The 13,799-nt window shown below is 44.5% G+C and overlaps 1 protein-coding gene across 1 annotated transcript in view; it reads right to left on the bottom strand.

The window, feature by feature from the left end:
• LOC101655473 (reversion-inducing cysteine-rich protein with Kazal motifs) overlaps positions 1-13,316 on the bottom strand; it is a 49,416-nt gene extending 36,100 nt beyond the window's left edge. The window contains exons 1-6 of the mRNA XM_045289180.1: positions 13,241-13,316; positions 13,067-13,125; positions 8,804-8,878; positions 7,724-7,760; positions 5,491-5,576; positions 3,805-3,852 (exon numbers count right to left, since the gene is read on the bottom strand). Coding sequence (XP_045145115.1) covers positions 3,805-3,852; positions 5,491-5,576; positions 7,724-7,760; positions 8,804-8,878; positions 13,067-13,125; positions 13,241-13,316 — 381 coding nt within the window. The remainder of the gene's footprint in view (positions 1-3,804; positions 3,853-5,490; positions 5,577-7,723; positions 7,761-8,803; positions 8,879-13,066; positions 13,126-13,240) is intronic.
• Between the last annotated feature and the right edge of the window lie 483 nt (positions 13,317-13,799).

The following is a 13,799-nucleotide window of genomic DNA, read 5'->3' as shown; positions in this document are numbered from 1 at the left end:
CAACTTAATTTCCCAGCCTCTTGTCCTCTGTTTTCTTCCGTTGCATTTTATGCAGATTTTTTTCAGTTCTATCATCCAGTTCGCTAATTTTTTTTTACTGTATCCAGTGTGTAGTAACACCCAATCACTATACTTATTTATCTTCTGGGAAGTCTTTTTGGCTCTTTATCAAATAAACTTTGGATTTCTTAAACATATATAACACTTTATATTCTACATTCATTGATTCCAATATCTAAAATATCTTTAGGCTTGGCTTTGTTCATCACTGCTTCGGCTGGCTCTTGCTTTCCGGTAGATTTTATAATGTCTTTACTGGGTGCTGCTTATTCTCCTCAGACGTGAGTGTGGAAGTCTGGAGAAGCCTGGAATGAAGACTAGTTTCTCCAGAGAGGATTTGTGTCTGCTTTCCTCAGTTTCCCGCGAGGCCCTACCCATTCAAACACGTTGAGATAAAGTCTCAGCTTCGGGTTTTTGGAACAGTACCAAGTCTGGAGTCAGGCCAGTTCATAGTTACGAACTTCCAGTGGCGAGAATACAGACATTTCAGAGGAGCATTTTCCTAGCAGGCCTCCGAGGAAGACATGGGAGTATCTCGATCGCCCAAGCACTAAGCCTGGCGTTCCTTTGGGACCCCACATTTCCCGGTAAGGAAAAGGGGCTTCAATTAGACCGGATCGAGGCTTTGTCCTCTGACTTCCGAGCCCACGGAGCTCCAAGCGGGCGGAATTGTCAGCAAAGGCCCCCACGGCTCAGGCTCCGTTTACGGCCGGCCTGCCTCACTGGGTCCTGCTTTCACTTAGTCCTTGGCCTGAACATTGTCTCCTTCCCAGGAAATTAATCCAGCATTTGAATTGCTTCCCTAGGAGTGGGTCCAGGTACCAAGCCTGCCCTGTTACAGAACCAGACGTTTCAAACAGCATCTGCAAGCTTAGCCTGACAGTAAATGTACACCAGCCCCTAGGTTCAAAGCTTAGAATGGGTTCTCTCTCTCTGCAAACACCCTTTATATTCTACCCAACATAATAAATTCTGTTGAGTGGATTCTGCCTTCAAATCCCTTATTTATTCTTTAATACTTGACTCTATTGCTATCACCCTACCTCTGGAGATGATCTCTTTTAAACTATGCCAGAGAAGGCTGTGGGGGAGCTCAAGGCCTGAACATAACTAGGCATTTCAGCTTTCTAAAATATGGAATTTGGTATTTGTTATGCTGGTCTCCCATTACAAAATCTTCATCATCTTCCCTTTCCTTAATAATGGGTGGAATCTCCAAGGCCATCTTTCCAGGATCGGAATCGACTTTGCCTATCAAACGATACACTTCAGTTCCCAGCGGGACTATCATTTCTTTGCCGACTGCACAACCCATGCGCCTCTGCTCACCGGCCTTGGGTGCGCAGTGCTTTCGTTCACAGCTGCCACTCCCTCGTGTGCAGCGTTCCCCCATCACTCTCAACATGGCCCCTCTGACCTCCCGGAGCCCTTCTGTGTGTAGTACACGAGTCACCTTGACTTCATAGGCAACATTCTTTAGTACTGTGAAGAATTCAATTTTTGCATTACATTTTTTAGTATTAGTCGAATATTTCATGAGGTTCTAAGTAAATTAATTATGATTCTAACCTAGGCTTGACTCCTCTGTGCTCCTTATTACAATCCATACAGCTCCCTCAGTATCAATCAATCCTTGTCGATTTGTATAGCAGGGAACTCAGACGCCATCAAATAAAGTAATACTTTAGATGGAACTGGCTTAGCTGAGCTTGGTTAGAAAGAAACAGAATCAGAGATGGCATGAAAACTTTATCCATTTAAGTACATTTCTTAGGAAATTCTGTCCAAAGAGACTTAGCAGCAGCTTCACAGCAAAGAAAGATAAACATGAACCAAACCTACTGCCGCAGAGCTGGTTCTGACCCCGCGTGACGCTGCGCAGGGTTTCTGAGGTGGCACATCATCCTCAGAGCCCAAGGCAGGGTTTCTCTTGGGTAGTGGTCGGTGGTGGGGCGCTGGGGGGTTTGAACAGGCCAAAGCCTATCCAACATCGCCACTTGCACTTCTTACACATCCGCTCCGCCAAGCTGCGTGCTCATTCTCTGAATCGCTAATCAAAGCACACAAAACCGGCCTCGAGAATGGCTTCACACCAACAGAAGTTCACCCTGGGGACCACGCTAAGGTTCAGTGAAAAGTACTACAAGCTTGGTTTCACAAATTGTTACTCAGTCATTGATAATAAATCAAATACGTTGTGCCAAATGTATTCTAACAAACAGCATTTCTAGATGTCAGTAACTGGGACACGCAGAGTTCACGTGGCTTCTATGAGGCAGAACCTATTTCTCTTCTTGTCTTTTTACTTCTAAACAAATAAAAATCACATCGAGTCTTGAATCATTTGTGAACCAGTTTTTAATAGAAAAATAAAGGAACTCTCTTGGGATGTAGCTATTTGGGAAACAGATGCTTAGTCCTAGATAAAATGAAGGAAGGCAAACTGGGAAATGTACACGACTCTTAGTATTTCCATCATAGGACTGCTTTTGTCTCTCTTACCTCTCCTGTCCGTCCGTCATCAACACAGACTGGCAGACTTCCTAGGGCAATGGAGAAATCCAGAAAGGGAAGGAAGCGCACGGAAGTGGAGGGGGACAGGCTAGAGGAGGTGGGCAGTGTCAGACATCATGCAGGAGAAAAGAAGGAATTGTCGCAGTTAGCCACTTTGTTCAAGAGGAACTACCACGGTCATTTCAAAGCTAGAGAGCTGAGAAGGGAAAAAAAAGGAAGATTTTTAACTTCTTTATAGCAAGGCCCTCTCAATAAGAAAGATGAGAGCGGCAGTTCTTTGGAAAACTTGCCTTCAGAGCAACGTACGCAGTTTAGCAGATAGATACATTAGCACACCGTACAACAGAACAAAAGATAAACAGATTTTCTCGTTAAAAATGAGAATAGAGGTATTATCATCAGGCTTTGGAAAAAGGACACGAGCAAATAAAAAGCCCAGAACTATCCTCTTAGAGGTAGTTAAAAGAATTATTTTATCTCTCTTCTCCAACAGAAGACAGACTATTCAACCTCATTGACTGTATATAAAAAAGATGAATGAAACATATGCCTTTAAGTATCCTTAAATGCTATGAAAAATGTTAATACGGTCATATTTAATAACAGTTCTAGAAGAGTTATTTAGACGGATGGGCTTTTCCCACATCAGGGACAATCTTCTGCACGTATTTGTATGGTGTGAAATACCTCATTTACCCCCACCTAATACCCCTCACCATCTAGACAGTGCCTGAAATTCCACCACTGGGAGAAAGGAGGCCGCCGGTTCACCAGAGCCCTGGCCATTTTGTATCTTCCTTGAAATGCACGATATTAGGAATGGCTAAAACTACTCACACTAGAAATGTTGACTGTGTTTCTGATTACTTTTTTCCATAACAAAGGTGTTTCATACAAATAGAAACCCGGATGGGTCAAGGGGCAATAAGAAGATATGGAACCCAAGAAAACACGATCAGTTTCACTTCCTTTTATATAAAAGCATTACAAGTTAAGTCCCCTGTATATGAGGTTTAGGCATTTCTTTCAAATTAGTGCTTAATTTCAATAAAAGTCCACTAAAGTCACAATATTTCCAAATAAGGCAAATGGTATTCTTATCATGGCTAAATTTTCTGTAAGGTGAAAGGCAGTTTATAAAAGAATGAATTCACTTTTTAAAAATTTAAGTGGCTTTATAAATTGATCACATTTGAATAGTATATCCAATTTATTAAATAAAATGCATACCTCATGTTCTTTTCTGCAAACTTTGGAAACATCATTCTTTGAAGATGCCTAAAAGCCAACAAATCTTTCCATTAATATATTATACACAGTACTCAAAACAAGACAAAAAAGAACACAAATTAATAAAGCATATATTAATTGCTGGTACAGAATTCTTTATCTCACCAAGGAAAACCTTATGCTAAAGTACTTAAAAGTTCATAAAAGACAACAAATTTCATGCAGTCTCTTTAAAACCAACCTCACCCCAGGATGGGCCCCGTGTGCTAGAACTCCACTCTAACCCTTATGGCTGGAATCTCACGGCTCCTTTCCTTATTTCAGAAGTGAGCTGACTTTGAAGGAGATGGAAATCAGAGGGCTTTTCTTAGTTGACTCCAACTGGGTGGCAAATGTTCTTGTGAAGCTTTGCCAGGACACTTACACTTTGCTTTTTCTTTGACCCTGCGGATCTAAGCTTTCATGTTGGACTTACTGAACTTCAGAAGAAGATTGCATGCAATGGAAGCAAGAACTAAAAAGGGGAAGGTTCCTAAGGCAGGTGGTTAACGAGAGTTTTCATATAAATTCTCTCAGTAAACTGAAGACATTTTCATCTCCTGTGCAGATGAGGGCACGGATGCTCAGAGAAATAGCCAACACGTTATTTGCCACATTGAAATAGCCACTTCTGGTGTATCACATGGCACAGCAAATCTGCCTGGGGCGACTGTCTTCCAAATGGCGTCAATCCCACTTAGAAAGGTACTTTCAGTCACCTCTGTTTAGCACGTGGGCCTGTGCCGTTCAGAATAGGCCCAATGACAAGGGGAGGGTGTGAAGCTGAATGGGCACACAACTGGTGGCTTGTTCATCGCAGTTCAAAACCTCTACAACTCAGCTTCATCTCCGTGCCTGGAGGAGAGGAGCAGGCGGTTAGGCGGCGTGCTGCCAGGTCCCAGGACAGCGGGCTGCGAGGTCCCAAACTTTCCCGCCCAGAGACCAGCCCCAAGAAGAAGAAACTACGATAGTTTCAGGCCTATCTAAATGATCATTTCTAATTTCCCGGTGAAGTCTGCCCTCCTCACTTGGGGCACGAGGAGCCGGGAGGGCCTTCCCCACAGCACCGAGGAGCCGCTATGGAAACATACGGCAGTGAGGGCGAACTCAGGAGCCTAGCCTGACGGGCCGAGCGTACCAAACCCACAAGAAGAAGTCGGAGGCCGCTGCAGGAGGCATGCTCACCTTAGAAGCCGAGGCAGGGGAGGAGGGACAAGAACATGCATAGGGCAGACTCACGATCAGAGAGGGCAAGATGACGACAAAACAAGCCAACTATGCCAGCTGCGGTCACCCAGACGTCGTCTACGTGTGTATGCCCACCCACTGGGGTCACTCACCACTGACTTGGCATGCTCAGGGGCAAAGTACAAAGGGTCCCGGATTCCTGTAACAGTCTTTCTTTGCGTGGCGGAGAGGAGGAAAGACAGAGAAACGATCAGAGAAGCCTGGGGGTCTTACATGCAGTCGCCACAACTAAACAGCAGCAGGGCTAAAGGAGATGTAACCTGTACGAGAAATGCTCAGTCTGCAGGGTCTGGGGATCACCTCGCCGACGAGGCTTCAATGCGGCGGGTACGGCTCAGGGCATGCGCGGCTCCAATCCCACCTGCATCCTCTCTCGCGAGCCTGACTGCCCAGTGTTACCTGCTTGCATGCCTGTCGACACTCCGAGGCAATAGACAGTTCACAGCAGCCTAAGCCAACCCAGCTGTCAGACTTCTTAAACACACCTTAAAAACAAAATGTCCAGATGTTGTTGGTCATAAGCACTGACAAACACAAACAGCATGCCAAGTTGGTTCACGGACACCACGAGAAGTCAAAGCAGGTGTCCACAGGGTAAGTGGCTCAGGCAGCGGGGTCTCAAACTCCGGAAGCCCTTCCTCCTGGTGGCACGACGGGTTAGGTGTTGGGCCGCTAACCACCAAGTCGGTGGTTCAAGTCCATCAGTTGCCCCTGTCCAGACTTAGGGAAGACCCCGTGTGGGGGTACTACGTGTCAAAACCGGCTCAAAGACAGCGGGTTCCCCCATTAGGTTCCTTGTTTGTTTTCTCTCTCCTTCTCCTATCCACCCTGGACTCTGGGCGGATCACTCTCACAGCAGGAGAGGTCACGAGAGGTCACGTCTTCATCAGAGGACATACAGGGCAAGGGAAGCGCGGGAGAGGCCTTCCTCGCCTCCACACGGAAGCACAGGCAAAGGTTCCAATTAACAAAGGTTAGCAAATTAGCAAAGGTTCCAATGTAACAAGCAAGCAAGCAAACAAAAACACAAGGATGGTTGTATTCCAAATATGAATACCAAATGGATAGGTAGTAACAGTGAACAACCCCAATCGTGTTTAAAAACAGATACTTAGCAAACAAAATAAGGAGTGTTTTCTGTGAGCTGGGTTCAGCTTTGACGGGTATACTGGACCAAGAAGCAAATGACCGTTCTGGTTCCATGTATGCGCAGCAGTGATTTTCCCAACCAAACCATGGCTCTACTAAGAGATGATGAAATTATAACACGTGTTCTAGTGTAGTTTCTGGACCCCTTGTGCAATCGTAAATGCCAATGAAGGACTCCTGGGGGACAATGAGGAGACACAAGTAATAATTGTGAAGAGCGAATAGACTTAAGCTTTTACGTGCTTTACAAAGTGCTTGCTACTGGGTTCCCGTAAAATACAGGGATCTGCAGATCCCCTATGGACTTATAACAATATCCCAGGGTTTCTCGAGGTCATAGGTAACCGAGTTCTCCATGTGAAACTAGCACCTGATCCCTCTTCTGCTGAAGAGCCAAAAACAAAGAGCAAACAAATGATACACAGATAAAGGCCTCAAAACAGAACTCTAAACCACCCAGATAGAAACCATCCCAACTGCCAAGATTGCTTAAAAACGTTTCATAGTATAAGCCGCTATGTTCCTGAATGCTGTAGGTCTATTGGCTCAGTGGCCTCTTCTCAGGAAAGAGAAAGTGATTCACCAAGCATTTCCATTTAGGGAGCCACTGCTATGTACAAGGCACTAGGTACTATGGAGGCTAAGAAATGGATACCCTCTATAACCTGTCCCGTTGTGGAGGTCACAGTTTGGCAGTGATGGCACCTGAGAGAGAGATGCTAGGGCACTAAGGAGAGGGACAACTGGAAGAAGGGACATGCCAGGAAGACAAATAGTCCACTTCGTTTGAAGTGCAAACTTTAAACAGCGTGACAAGCTCTTAGAATTCAGGCATCTAAGCTCTATGCATTCTTCAAGGGGCGGCTCTAGCGAAGGCTGGTGAACGTCCTTCAGCAGCAGGCTCGGGAGTCTGGGCTTTGTTCTGGTGTCGCTCACACAAGGGGCAGCCAGGAGTCTGGTTTGGGATTTGTCGACTTCAGATGCCACCTGGATGCAGAGTCCCATGGAGAGAGAGCTAGATAGAAGCCAGGGGAAATGATCTGGATAGAAGAGTGACCTTCCTTCTCGGAGGTAACTTGTTAATAGTTCTAGGAAGGGATGAGACTGCAGGGTGAAGCAGAGAGAGAATGGATGGAGAGTATGGCATGCTGGGACGAGGCACACAGAAATGACCCATCCTGATGGGGCTAAGAGGAGAAATGTTAAGAGTATGTACGAAGAAAAAGCTGTAACTTATAGAATCCAAGAGAACTTGATGTTTCAAGGAGTGGCTGCAGTAGAATGCAAGCAGTGGCGAAGAGTACCAAGCCCAGGGCTCCGTGAGTGAGGATGAAGGGCAGGCCTGACAACCTCGGTGCCCGAGGAAGGAGACGACAGAAACACTCGAGGGGACACGCTGGTACAGGACCTCTGGTACAGATTTTGCGATCACAAAATAGGTTTTTAAAAATCAAGTGCTAAACATTCAACTGTTATTGCTTACCTGGCAAAGATGAATTCATACAACTCCAAATTTCAACCTAAAATAAAAATCACCAAGAGTTTTATGTAGGCTACCAATTCCTCACCCTAACAATTAATTTCTAGAGAAATGCTGTATGGCTTAGCTGACGTATGGCTGTGTTTACAGTCAGGGTTCTAGGACTAAGCACACATTGTATTTTCCAGGGGGGTACGAAGTGGAGATACAAAGAGAGTTGTCCCCTTCCATCCTTGAGTGCTCAGGAGAGTCTGGTCACTCAGGATGCTTCCTGGAAGCTCAGTTTACAAGGAGGCAGACCAAAGCACCCGAACTGTTTGCTGACCAGCCTCCTGCTTCGGCTCCTGCCCCCCAGTGCCAGTCAACCCATCAGAAGAGGTTCTCGCATGCAAGGTCAGATTCTCTTAGTCTAAGAAATTGAGGACATGTCCAACAGGCGCCCAAGTGTTTGAGCCACTTTAAGTTCCATGGTTCAGACTAACCAGGAAGGTATCTGTCTCCATGCCACTGCGTCAATGCACACGCACAGCGACCCCCACTGTGGGGTTTCGGAGACGGTGACTGTTCACGGGAGCAGAAAGCCCAGTGTTTCTCCCTTGGAGCAGCTGATGGTTTGGAACTGCCGACAGGCGGATCGCAGCCCAACGAGTAACCACTACATCAGCCGGGCTCCATAATACATCTATAGTATGCAGGTCAAAGAGAAGCCACCCACATCCCAAGTTCAAAGCAAATGTAAGATTTAGTTATCATAATTTCATAAAACTGGTCTCAATATAATAAAAATTAAACTCCCCAAACTCCAGGTAAAATATTATAATGAAACTTAAAGCCTAAAATACATTTATGCCCATTTTTGCTCCTAGATCACAGGATAATTAATAAAGATGAAAAACCATAGTCTATCTAGCAATTTTTGTTAAGATCTTTAAAAAATATCCAGTTAAATCTACCATTTTACTTTGACCACAAGCCACCCCCCCAACCCCACCAAACATTTCAAATCCTGTTAAATCTCTAAGTAACTTATTAGATGGGCTCATCTAGACAAAAGTTCCCACAGTTAAATTCCATAAGACCTACCATTGTTTCTGGACAATAATCTGGAGCTCGCTGCAGCAGATGTTTTAAACGGGATTCACTTTTTGACGAGAAAATCTATATAAAAAAATTGCAGTATTTTTTAAGAGAAAAGATAAGGCTCACTGTACTTTATATGTATAGTTTGGTAAATAATCAAGAAAGTTCAAATTCAGTAAGTGTAGACCCTTTCCTAACGATCTAAAATGAAAAAAACCAGCTACCAACTTGTTAGAGAGGAGAGAGAGCGAGGCGAGAGCGAGAGCGTGAGAGCGAGAGAGCGCGAGAGAGAGAGAGAGAGAGAGAGAGAGCGAGAAGGCACAGAAAAGAAAAAGAGATACATGTATCCATACATTGCTCTTCATCATCTAATTATATGGAAATTGACTATGCCCTTGATCTTGGAAAGAACACAGAACAATAGCATATTTCTTCTCCAAAAAACAGACACAAAGCTATTTTTGCTACAGATGACTAGGTTCACATACCAGGCTAAACAGCTCACTTCCAAATAAGACTTTAATTAATGCAGTCACAATTTGGAACCTTACAAAATTATAAACCTCTATGTACATCCGACAGATCTTCAAGGTAACCTGCAAATAGCCGAGACTATGCCATCCGTGAATGCTAAGGGTAACAAAAAAGGGTTTATTTCCAATTAGTTTATCTAGTAATCATTTTTCATCCAAATCACCCCCAAGAATGAAGAACTGAGAAGAGCACTAAGACGGACAATCTGCAACCCGAGTAGTGGCACGGTGGGTTAAGCAGGGCTGCTAACTACGAGGTCGGTGGCTCAGCCCCGCCAGCTCCTCCATGGGCGGAGGATGAGGCTGGTGCTCCCGTCACAACCTACGGGCTTGTTCTGCTCTGTCCTAGAATCGACTAGAAGGCACTGGGTTTAATGAATTAATGCATTTTGAAAATTGTCAGCAATGGCTACTAATATTAGAAAAAGAGACAATGCCACTCATGAGAAAGCCCTGCCCACCCGGACACATTGTACCTGCATCTAATCAGCCTCTGGATCTCATAAAGTATTACTAGGCAGGTGTGCTTAAGTCTAAATCCATTGAAATTAAGTTAAAAATTTCGTCCCTCCGCCTCTTTGGTCTCATTTCAATAGACACTTCTGCCCGGCGGCTCCCATACCGGGCAGTCCAGGCACAGGGCCATCACTGGACAGTGTTGTGCTGGACGGGTGGGCTCTCCGTCTCAGCACCGAGTGCCAGGGAACACACAGGCGAAAGGAATGGGCTAAATGACACCGCAGGATACAAACAAGGAGATTCAGAAACGACACAGGATGCACAATCAGATCTCTTCATCGAACTGTACGAAAGGGTCTCCAGACCAAACTTAAAAGGCATATAGCCAATTATAGTGCATCTACTCCACTTGCATCTTGATTAAAACGAACAATTAAGAAGTTTGAAAATGATCAGGTGTTGAACATCACATTTTCTAAGGAGTGATAATAGTATTGCAATTTTAAAAATGAGCCCTTATAGCTTGTACATAATACCATTTAAAACCAAATGTGTTACCATTGTGCCAATTCAGACTCATGGGGATGGTTGTATTGGGTCATCGGTTCAAAACCACTAGCCACTTCACAAGAGAAAGATGAGGCTTTCTACTCCCTTAAAGAGTTACAGTCTCAGAAGCTCGCAGGCGCAGTTCTACCCTGTCCTGTAGGGTGGCTAAGAGTAGGAACCAACTTGATGGCAGTGAGTTTGATTTTAATCGTTACAAAAACAGCCCAGCACACCTTCTACTGCAGAGTGGCTAACGGGCTCGAAACACTGACTCTGAGGTTGGTAGTCAAATGCTGAGCCACTGTGCCACTAAACTCCAAACCAAGTTCACCGACCTTGAGTCCATTCAGAAGGACCCAATTCAGGATTTTCAAAATGGTAAACCTTTTTTTTTTAAAGATCATTTTATTGGGCACTCTTCTAACAATCCATACAGCAATGTGTCAAGCATATTGGTACATAGGCTGCCACCATTATTTTCTGAACATTTACTTTCTGTTTGAGCTACTGGTATCAGCTCCTCCTCTCCCTCCCTCCCCCTACCATCCCACCCTTGTGAACCCTTGTTAAATTATAAATTATTATCATTTTCATGTCTTACACAAACCCGTCTTCCTTCACCCACGGTTATGTGTCCTTCCTCCCCTTTCCCCTCCTGGTATCGCTATTCCCATTTTTGTTCCTGAAGGGTTTCTCTGACCTGGATTCCGTGTGTCATGAGCTCTTATCTATACCTGTGCACATGCTCTGGTCTAGCCAGAACTGAAAGGTAGGACTGGGGTCATGATAGGGGGGGGTGAGGTAGCCTCAAAGAATCAGAGGGATATTGTGTGTTTCATCGGTGCTATACTGCACCAAGAATGGTAAGTCTTTATGGGAGCAGACAGCCTCATCCTTCTCCCATGGAGTAGCTGGTGGATTTGAACCACCGACCTGAAGGTTAGCAGTCCAATGTTTGATCCTCAGCACCTCGAGGGCTCCTTGCCATGCTACTGGCCTGCCTTAATTTAGCATACAAGCTAAAAGCAAATAAATCCAACAGAATTTGCTTCAACATAAACATTTGCCTGTTATTAAAACTTTTTAGACATAACCAAACAGACCTGGAGTAGTCTGGGGGCTCAGGACCATGGCTAAGGGTGGGGTGGAGGACAGCAAGGTCAACTGGAGCAACCTAGTCCACAAAGACAGTGTGCTACAACGTGCCTTGGTGAGTGAGTGCCAACTGAGGTCTGAAGAGCTTGTGCACGCCCTGTACATGCCTGATGGTTTCTCTCACAGAGCTCGAGTTTGCGGCTCTACTGTACATTTGCAGAAAACAATTTGCAATAGCAACTGTAAACTGCACTATGTCATTGCATTCTCTAGCAGCTACTTAGGCAAACTGAATCATCATCATATCTTATCATCAGAGAATATCTTGAAAAATCTTTCCAAGTCCAAAATATTACTTGAGAGCCCTTACAATTCTAATTAGGTAGCTTTCTCAGTTTGAAGAAATAGTGAAAACAAATGTAGATTATCACTTCAAAACTTCTCCAAAAGATAACTGGGGTCATTACTTCTCAAGCTTTAGGGATAGAATTACAACCTAGATGATGAAAGAAAGGTAGCCTTTATGAACAGGTAGTGACGGTCTCAGTAGGACTTGCCTAGCAAAACTTAATCACAAAAGTCCAAAGCTATAGAAAATTTCAAGAAGAAAATGAACACCCCCCCCCCATTCTCTTTCTAGATAAACATTAAATTTTATAACATTTGCTTTAATTTTCCCTCTCTTTATATTATACACTATTATTAATATTGCTTTAATGGTCCATTTTAGAAACCATTACTGACTTCTCGATCATTCTTAATGTATGAGCACATATCTCTTGAGGACAAAGTCACCATCATGCCCAACGAGAAGACGAAAATTAAACTCAGGATCACAGTATGGTTATAGTTCTATTGGTCTAGATTCAAATTTCATCAATTTATCCCAATAATGTCCCTTACAGCAATTTAATTTTTTTTTTAATTCTAGGATATAGCAGAGGGTCATACATTGCATTTAGCTGTCCTGTCTCCTCCGTCTCTTTTAGTCTGGACCTGTTTCTCAGCTGTGTTCTTATCACACTGATAGGTTTGAATTTGAGGAATATCCCTTGACGGGGCTTGCTTCCTTATAATTCAGATTGTGCATTTGGGGCAGGAAACCTACATCAGTGATCTTCGCTCTTCAGTGTTTCATGTCAACAGACACATCAACTTGTCCCCTTATTGGTGATGTGAAATCTGATCACTGCCAACAGATTCCTCTAAAGCAGGGGTGGGGAACATCTGGTCCCACAGGCCACATAAGGACTTTGAAACTGTCACTACCAGTTCACATCACACTCCACCAGGGAGAAACAGTCCCAGCCATCACAAGGCGGATGAAGTAATTAAATATTTGACCAAATATAAACCAAAAAAGCCCCAGCTCACTGCCATCGAGTGGGTTCTGACTCACAAGGCAGAACTGCCCCTGCAGGTTTCTGAGATGAAGCCTGTCTTTCTCCCATGGAGCATCTAGAGGTTTAGAACTACTGCTGACCTTGATGCTTTGTATGGCCTGAGAGTGATGCTATAAATAGACAAATGGCCCTTGGCAGAAAAAGGTTCACTTCCCCTCCTCTAGAACAATGGCACCTTACAAGCAATGGCACAAATAATAGCTTTCACAGCTCTGATGCAAGCTTACCTGCTCACACACATCCCGACACATTTGGTTGTCCTTGGAATGATCACAGCACAATACACCTAGAGGGAAAAACAAACACCGGTTGTCCCACTGTTGAATAAACAAGAGGACTCACTTTATGTGGGTGGTCACTCAACAGGACACCAATCAGCCCCTTTAACACCAAACCCACACCGTTCTGAGGAACAGCGGCCCCGAAGGCTCGCATCTGTGCCTCAATAGGAGCTACATGCTCCAAGTCCAAATACATCGAGAAGCAAAGGATTAACCAAGTTAAACCGACTGACTCCTTTATCACAGGACTTCTCACAAAGCCTTTAGTACATGCATGTACCTTATGACTTTTCTATATAGAGATCTTATAAACAGATTTCTCAGCACACAAAACACTTTTTTTTGGTTGCAAATCCTTTATGAACATTTCACAAACACAAGCTTGAGGAAAATCAAATAGAGAAAAGCAGAAAGGGCGCCAGCTTCCCAAGCTGTGAGGAATTACGGTTCTGGCTCTGGAGATGGTCTAGCCGTGGGGCCGGCGGGCAGAGGGCCCTGGGTTGGACAGGGGCTGGCTGGGACTGGCAAGGCACACTGGTGAGTGAAGGGCGAGGGTGGCATCCCAGGCAGTGATGACGAAGCCATCTAGTATGCCCGCACACAAATTACAGAGAAGCAGAGCGCTTCCTGACTGGAGATAGGAGTGGTCCTCAGGAGAAAGGAATTATGGACACATGGG

Source organism: Echinops telfairi, unplaced genomic scaffold (genome assembly GCF_000313985.2).
Source record: "Echinops telfairi isolate 266 unplaced genomic scaffold, ASM31398v2 ScPeMD7_25;HRSCAF=90, whole genome shotgun sequence".
Classification (NCBI taxonomy): domain Eukaryota; kingdom Metazoa; phylum Chordata; class Mammalia; order Afrosoricida; family Tenrecidae; genus Echinops; species Echinops telfairi.
This window is presented reverse-complemented; position numbering and strand designations above follow the sequence as displayed.